General features: G+C 43.7%; 1 protein-coding gene across 6 annotated transcripts in view; it reads left to right on the forward strand.

The window, feature by feature from the left end:
- TCERG1 (transcription elongation regulator 1) overlaps positions 1–8590 on the forward strand; it is a 33957-nt gene extending 25367 nt beyond the window's left edge. For all 6 annotated transcript variants that reach the window (XM_074884173.1, XM_074884174.1, XM_074884175.1 and 3 more), the window contains 6 exons: positions 3084–3248; positions 4069–4251; positions 4766–4945; positions 5870–5953; positions 6202–6302; positions 7458–8590. In XM_074884173.1, coding sequence (XP_074740274.1) covers positions 3084–3248; positions 4069–4251; positions 4766–4945; positions 5870–5953; positions 6202–6302; positions 7458–7659 — 915 coding nt within the window. In that variant the 3' untranslated portion in view covers positions 7660–8590. The remainder of the gene's footprint in view (positions 1–3083; positions 3249–4068; positions 4252–4765; positions 4946–5869; positions 5954–6201; positions 6303–7457) is intronic.

An 8590-nucleotide genomic window follows, 5' to 3' on the forward strand; every position in this document is an offset into this window, starting at 1 on the left:
TTGTTTTGTTATTGCATGATTGTTCTAAAGTTGAAAAGTTAAAAGAAGAGAGATTGTGTTTGTTTGCTTTTGAAATAATGTTTTTTCTCCGAAAGCCTTTTGTAACCATTTTATGTATTCTGTTTTATAACAAGTGGATAGACTTTACAGTTATGTGCTGTGCGGCCTGTCAATCAGTTCAGTCTGACAGCTGTCAATCACTGACACGCAAATATTATGGGATTCCCTAGTGAGGAAAGAATTGGTATCTCTGTGTGGTGACTTTAGCCTCCCGCAGTTCCGGTACTTTACATTTTTTTAGTTTTTTTCCTTGTGAAGTGATGAGAGTTGTACCTGCAATGTGTTAACTGCCAAAAAAAAAAAAAAAAAAAAAAGACTTCTAAATACACCTGAAATATTTTCAGTCTTATTTTCCTTTGATTTTGAAAGTGCTTAAAACATAAAAGAAAATTTAAGGCATTTAACTTGAAGCTTTCTCAGTCTGTTTTAAAAAGTCCAAAATCTTTATTTAAGGATTATCAACTTTACAGAAATCTTTAACGTAAGGGTTTTAAATTCTATAATGTGTTGATTTTGCTTCGTTGAGTTACAGAGTATTGGATGGTGATGGAGCAGCCAGCTTCTCAGATGGTTGTTTTTATTCGTGTGGCTAATTTCAGTGGGTAAACACAATGCTAATGCTGCTGGGATGGCAGGCGTGGGTTTGAGGATATGGGGAAGGGACTGTGAGCCGGTACCGCTGACCGAGCTGCTCCCCTCCGTCCCAGGACACGGCCTTGTTCCGTGTCCTCCTGACATGCCGAGAGGTCCAGCTGCAAACGCCCTGCAGGCAGCTGGCCCCGCCACCTGCCCCGCAGTAAGATCTCCCAACAGCTTCCTTGAGTAATACCCCACGTAGTCGGGCTACCCGTGAGTTTAGTGTATCTATACGCAGTAACAACACGGAGCTATGATCCAAAGAGATTACTCCTTGGAGAGATGTCTTTGCCTCAGTTTTTTGAGAAGTTTTGGCCTTTTTTTAAAATTGAAACCCCAGTTGCAATACTCGTGCTCTATACATTGCAGATGACCGCAGTTAAACCTGCGCTTTAAGAGCGTTGAGGGTCTGGAGAACTCGCTGTTCTCGGGAGGGAATTGGCTGCACCCTCCGGATCCCTGCCTGGGCGGTGGCTGGCGAGGCCGCGGCCGGCCCGGCTCCATCTGTCCGGCGGCGAGCGAGCGCCTGGCTCCTGCGGGAGCGAGGGGGCTGCTGGCGGCTCCGCTGTGAGCCAGAACATTTGACGGTAACACCATGGAAGCATCTTTCCGCAGGCTGGGGGGGTCCTCGGGTTGGTTTTGTGTCGCAGCTGGTGCCACGGTGCTTCCAGCAGCGCTGCGGGCGGGCAGTTCCCATCCGGTGCAACATACAGACGTAGGTGACTGTGCAGGGCGCTGCCGCTGAAGCGCGGCGATACCCTTACTTTATAGACTTCTGTAGTAACGTCTGGGAATTGTTTGGTTTTTAACAAATATTTCTAATGCCATGGCTTAGAAAGCTTCATATTTTTGATACTGCATGCATGTTTTAAGATGTTTTGAAACAACATTCTTAATTTTACAATGAATAAACGGTTTGCTTAGCATTTTGTTCAGCTACTTTAAGAAAGTGATAGTGCTGTAGATGTAGAGCAACTTCCCACTGGCACTAACCAGTTGTTTTCTAATCTTTGTTTACTATCTTAATCTCTCTGTTGAGATAGTAAAGCAAAAAAGCCTATAAAGCCTTTATGTTTATATGTTAATATTGTGAAGAACTAAAATTGTCGGTGGGCAAGCCTGCAGAATGTTGGTTCTGATCTTCATTTCATTCTTGCATTCTGTAACGAAACACATTTTTAGAGAATTGGGCTGTGACAGTTCTCTGGCAAGCCAGAGCTTGTTCGCCCATCGCTCTGCTCGCTTCCCTTATGCACCTCAGTGGTTCGGAGCTAAACTGCTTTTGGTGGGTTTCTTTTTTTTAAAGGGGTGAGAAGTACCAAAGAGTGAATGGCCAGCCCTTCTCCTAGTTGTGTTTTGGTTTTTAATTAATGCGCCATAAAGACGGGGTTTGCTTTGCGGACCCGCGGGTGTGGGTGCTGTGAAGGCAGCACGCTTCGCCTGGCGCCTGGAGTCCCTGCAGCCCTTCCCCGGCACCGGCCCCTCGCCTCCCTGCTCCCGAGAGACGGAGGCTTACGTGCCAAACCAGACTTCCAAGGAAATGACAAGGAGACAATACCTAGGACCTGAAGTGCAGCAGGAACAGGGAGATCACCTACCCCAGAAAAAAGAGATGTAGTAAAGGCACAGTAGTCGCTCTTGCAACTGCTGGTTCTGGGAGTCTGGATGAAAAGATGTTGCTAGTTGTCTTGAGATGAAAAACCAAATATGATTGATCCTCTGCCAGCCCTTTGCAGTGGCTGTGATGGACAGAGTGCTTTCATGCCATTTCTCATTGAAAAAGTAGACTAAAACGTCTCCTTAAACTTTTTGTATATATGTGCATATCCATCTTAAGTGTAATTTACTTAATTACCATATGTGGATAATTCTTGATTGGTTAGATCCATCTTAAGACACTGCTCTCTATCAGCAGGTCCAAGTATTCGTACACTTGGAGGATGAATCCATAAATACTTGATTTGTCCAGAGCCTTGTTTAAAACTGCATAGCTTCTCTAGTATTAATATGCAAAATGCTATAATGTAGAATCTGTAACTTGTTACTTTGAGAGAGAGAGATATAAAAGCTAAAAAAAAACCACCTTAAATTGGAGTAAAATAATAAAAGCTGTACTGGTGAACCATTCTTTAGTTCATCTTAGATGTAGCAGATCTTCTTTGCTTAGCTCCTTTGCTTTAGCAAAGTTGTCCCAAGGGGAAGTGAGTTTCAGATGCGGTTATGTCTAAATTCAGAGTTTTAGTGATTTCTCTAAATTGTGATGGTATGTAATATTAATATACTTCCCTCTGTCGGAGGTAAGTTGACTCCTTTTTTCTAAGAGCAAACTGTTGGGTGTCGAAGTATCTTTCTCAAGTATTGTCTTTCTGTTTCCGTCTGTAAAACAGATCAAAATGGACTTCTTTGAGCTACTGGCTAATCACCACCTGGACAGTCAGTCTCGCTGGAGCAAAGTGAAGGACAAAGTAGAGACTGACCCCCGTTACAAAGCAGTAGATAGCTCTTCACAGAGGGAAGACCTTTTCAAACAGTACATAGAAAAAATAGCTAAGGTACGCACGGGGAGGTCTGACTTTGGATGTTCTGCGGGTCCCGTTCTGTTAGTGTGTGAGGTAACTAACCAGAAGATAAACTAGTACGTGCTTTAGTTCTGTACTAAAGAGAACTCTACCCCACGGTTATTTGTAGAAGTACCCCAGAACAACAGCTTGAAGCTTCGAAGTACTGTCCCTGGTGGTGCTGCAGAGGGTCTGGTACACGTATGCGCACACAGCGCACGTGGGAGAATTCATCCCGCAGAGCGAGAAAGGCAGAGACTCCTGCAAAGCCGTTGGTTGTGAAAATGGCTGTAAAACTTCAGAAAATACAGACACCACGTTGGTTGCTTCCTACCAAGATGGGCAGAGTTTCCTTTGCTGTGACTTTTTTGTATTTATTTGTGCTTCCTTCAGGAATGTAGATGGTTCATATGCAGTTCCTTTGCTGGTTTTTCTCTCTTAATCTGATACTCATACCTTTCTCTTCCAGGCAATAAACAGTTGAGAATGTAAAACTGGGCTAACAAGCAGTGATACCGCTCTACCCCTGCCCCCCGTTACTCAGAGTTTGTCACTACACGAGACACATGCTCCTGAGAATAGTTGTTCCATGATCAGTGTTGTGACCAAACTTCTTTCCCCCACGTAAACCCTGTAAGGCTTCAACATAGCTGTTGAAGCAAAATTTTGTAATCTATCAATCTCAGATAACTTAGAAATATTTTGTTCCAAGATGCCTTTAGTTTGATAGCCCTTTAATTTACTTACCTGTCTAATGACAATGTGAGAGGTGTTGTATTGGTTTTGTTGAGGAGAATTTGTTATCGCATTTCAGAATTTAGATTCTGAAAAAGAAAAGGAGCTGGAAAGACAAGCCCGCATCGAGGCAAGCTTGCGTGAACGAGAAAGGGAAGTGCAGAAAGCTCGTTCAGAGCAAACCAAGGAAATCGATAGAGAACGCGAGCAGCACAAACGGGAGGAGGCCATACAGAACTTCAAGGCGCTTCTGTCTGACATGGTGAGATATGGACAGGCCTGCTCAGCTTCTCACTGCATTCTTTTTGTAATGGTTGCACTAGGTGAAAGCTTTTTGCCGTTTGTAGTTAAGTTTATATAGAAATAGAATCCTGTTGTCTTCTCCCCACTGCCCTCCTCTCGCCGTTGGTTGGAAGAGAATGCTTTGGTTTAGGGTTGATCTTCTGGCAGCTCTGAGGCTTACGGCTAAGACAGTACGTTCTGCAGCGGGGAGGAGGGTGCTGGATTTTTCTTTTTGAGAGAATACGCAGCCAGGTCAGGGGGGTATCTCCATCTGCATTTGAACTGATGCAGAGTAGTCCCTTCTGCCACTGCCTGTTCAGTATTTGTGGGGAAGCTACTACAGTCTCTTACTTATAAGCTGTTTTGTTGGGTTTTTTAATCTTTAATTTGAACCTTAACTTAAAACAAGAGAAATAAAAACCTAAGTAGTGTATAAGAAATACCAACAAACTGTAGAAAAAATGGTTTAAAAAAATTGTCATCTTCTGGCTCAGGTGCGTTCTTCAGACGTGTCGTGGTCTGATACCAGAAGGACTTTACGCAAAGATCATCGATGGGAATCTGGCTCCTTGCTAGAAAGAGAAGAGAAAGAGAAGCTCTTTAATGAACATATTGAAGCACTTACCAAAAAGAAGAGGGAACACTTTAGGCAACTTCTGGATGAAACCTCAGCGGTAAGAGCTGCGTGTATTCAAACTTCAGATCTCTGCCAGCCTGTTGTGTGTGACAGGAAACCAGAAGATAAATCAATCTGATTTGTTTGGTTTTATTTCCAGGGCCCCTTTGCTTCACCGCTACCTTTTTCTTCTTCGTAACGAAATTTGTGCATTACGTTTCCTTACCTGTTTATCTGGAGTGTTAGTTTGGTCTAACGTACAGTTCATTGGCACTTAAACTTCTAACCAGTGATCTTTTTATCTCCTGCAGGATGTCACGTTTCTTCAACCCTGAGTTATTTGATACTCTTTACTATTTGGCGTCTTGCTCTTTCAGATGCCCAGGGTGTTTGTCTTAATGAGTATCAGTGCATAACCTTACCGGGTTCACCTCTTGTGATGTTCTCCTGCTTTATCTTGTGCTACTGAACCTGGGCTTGTATTCTGTGTAGTGCTGTGGCCACGCAGCACCTTTTCTGTGCCTTGTGGGGTGTTAGTGAGTCTTGCTCTTTTTTAGTTATGCGCCAACTTGAGTCAACTTTCTTTTAACCTGAAAGTTTTCCCTCATTTTGTAATGTGTTAGTTAAAAGTGCTTAGAACATCAGGCAGATTTTTAGTGTGATAGAATAAGATAACAGGTAGGTAACTCTGAAGCAAGCAGTGCGTTCACATACGTAATATGTACTAGAAAGAGACTTTGGGATGTAAACTGTGAGGACTTGGATCTGAAAATGCCATCTCAAAATACTAAAGAAAAATAAATATATAAAATCAACTAATTAAAAATATGAATGTACTGTAATCAAAACCTAACACTTAAAAATACAGCAACAACTTTCAGTGGATTTGGGAGATATTTAAAAGCTTTAGATGTAGTAGTATTTACATTCTGTATTCTTATAATATTTCTTTTAATTTAACTATTTTTGCTTCTTTTGAAAGATAACTTTAACATCAACATGGAAAGAAGTAAAAAAAATCATTAAAGAAGATCCAAGGTGCATTAAATTTTCTTCGAGTGACAGGGTAAGCGGTTTGCGTCACTGTTGCTGACTTTCAGTTTAGTGCAGGATACAGACAAAATTAGTTAATGGCTGCTGGAGTGGTTTCTGCTTTATATGAACAGGAGTCATATTGTTTAAGATTTTTTTTTAAATTAAAGTGTAAAATATAAGGAAAAACATAATTAAAGTGTAATTACTGCTTACGTTCAGTATGTTGCACGAAGTCCTCAGCCTGCATTCAGTGTTTCAAGCTTACCTCTTTCCTTTCAGAAAAAACAAAGGGAGTTTGAAGAATACATTAGAGACAAATACATTACTGCCAAAGCTGACTTCCGAACGCTATTGAAAGAGACCAAATTTATAACGTACAGGTGTGTAGCATGATGTCAGCAATGGACTAACCTTTTTATTGCTCTTTTCTATATAAGTGGCAACAAACTGATGTCGGGTTTTGCCAGGAGTTTGCTCCTAGCTAAGTTGATGTTGAAGTTACACTTTTACAACCTTTCATATCCTGTTAAAAAAAAAAAAATGTCTGCCGCAGCTCGAGACCTCTTTTTGCTTTATTTTGACACTTCTGCTGCTGACTAACAAGCAGTGCAAGTCAAACCACCGCAGGTGTGAGGTTCTCCTTGGCTTTGGAACAGCCAATGGCACCCTGAGCGTCACCTTCCGTTTGCTTTGTGGTGGGACCATCTTTCCTGTCTGCACTAGGCCTTGGCTTAGGCTGAGGAGGGATCAGTACTGAGACGGGCCTCTGTTTCAGCGCTTTGGAGTAGACGGCAAAGAAATACTGGCTCCGCTGAAATTTTATAAAAGCCCCATAACTAATTTGCCTGGTTTCTGTGGGAGGGTTTTGCTGAAAGGGTGTCCTTGCGGGTGGGTTGATTCACAAAGCAGGTGCCTTTTTCACTGGGTCTCAGGGACTGATGCAGCATCTTGGGTAGGGACCAAAACAAGTTTCCTATCAGAAACACGAGTTCACTTACAAGGGAGAAAATGCAATGAAGTTCTCTGGGTCCCCAGCGCTGTGCTGTGGGGGGGGGTCTGGCTCCCAGCATCACTGAGCTGGGTGACAGAGCTCTGAGCTCGTGCTGGACCCTGCTGAGATTTCCACATCCAAATTCTCATTGTTTGCCTCATTTAGATGCTGAATTTAAAACTCTGTTTTGTTTTTTTTTCCTTTGGTCCCCTCTAGGTTTTAGCACTGTATAGTTCGTGTAGCGCTGTACAAGGCCCTTGCAGCCAGACACGAGTCCTCCATGGCCCTTCCGTAACGTAGCACAAATGTAGGCCACAGGCCTTTAGTTCCCATGCACGGAGCACTGTTGAGGAGCCTGGTCCTGGCCCAAAGTGGCATCTTTCCAGCTGAAAAGCTCCCCGGGTCCCTGCACCCGTCCTGGCTTTGCTGTTTCACCCCCTCCCTGTGGTGAGGGCGGCTCCCCTGCGCTCGCAGCCGCCGCCGGGGGCAGGGTGGGCTCCAGCCTAGCCCACGCCCGGGTGGTAATTCTTCTGCTTGGTTTCAGATCCAAAAAGTTGATCCAGGAGTCAGATCAGCACCTGAAGGATGTAGAGAAGATATTGCAGAACGACAAGCGGTATCTGGTACTCGACTGCGTGCCAGAAGAGAGACGCAAGCTCATTGTGTCCTATGTAGATGACCTGGACCGCCGAGGCCCACCCCCACCGCCCACCGCCTCTGAGCCCACCAGACGAACAACAAAATAGTTACGAAATACTCTTAAGCCAAGGGTATCTGTTAAATCAAAAGCTTGCATGAGCCATCTGTCAGGTTTATACATACACATTACCATGAATATATTGCAAAACCATCTGAGGAGCAGAGGAAGAAGCAGCATTTGTGAACATAAAATGGTCTCTGTGGGGGGAAAAACCAACAACAAAAAACCCACGTTAAAGGTATTTATGAATTTCTCTGGGGCATGACTGACAAAAATCTAACGTGTGGGCTGTGTTTGGGAGCTGCAGCGCCGCGAGCAGCGCGGTGTCTGGGCTGTGGGTGTCTGGAGGCTCTTCTCAGCAGTGTCACCCATGTGAGCCTGGAGGACGATCGCGCTCGTGGTTCGCAGTTGTACTACGTGTGTGCGCCCGCAGCCCGGCACCGCCAGGTCCTGGCGGAGGAGACGGGCGCTGCCGGGACCTTAAAGTGCTCAGTGCTGAAGACCGTGTCCTGGAAACACGTCCCAGTTCTCTGCTTGCTTCCACCCTTGTAAATGGAACTAGATCGATGAAAGCCAGAGTTAGAGCTGAGAGAGGAGAATTAGGACTAAGAGACCAAATTAAATTTGTTCACAGGTCTGCTTTGTTCCTTACCCTACCCACGAATTAGAAGCAAAATCAGGTTGCTCTGCCCAAGTGAAGATTTGTCTAATAGTTTTTACTCAAAGTTGGAAATACTTGGTCAATAACTGGTTACCGGAGCAGAACAGGACGGTTGTATAAACACACTTTTATTTACAATAAAGTGATCTTTACATACTTCTGGATTAGACTGTGGATTTCCCCTCTGGGCGATTCTTGTAAACTATACTCCTGTTTTGAATGTTAAACTTGTGTTTCTAAAGTTTAATTTTGAAATGTTGGGATTGTTCAGTTTATGTATTTGAACTACAATAAACCAACCCTTTTTATATATGGA

The sequence above is a fragment of the Strix uralensis genome, chromosome 14 (genome assembly GCF_047716275.1).
Source record: "Strix uralensis isolate ZFMK-TIS-50842 chromosome 14, bStrUra1, whole genome shotgun sequence".
Classification (NCBI taxonomy): Eukaryota; Metazoa; Chordata; class Aves; order Strigiformes; family Strigidae; genus Strix; species Strix uralensis.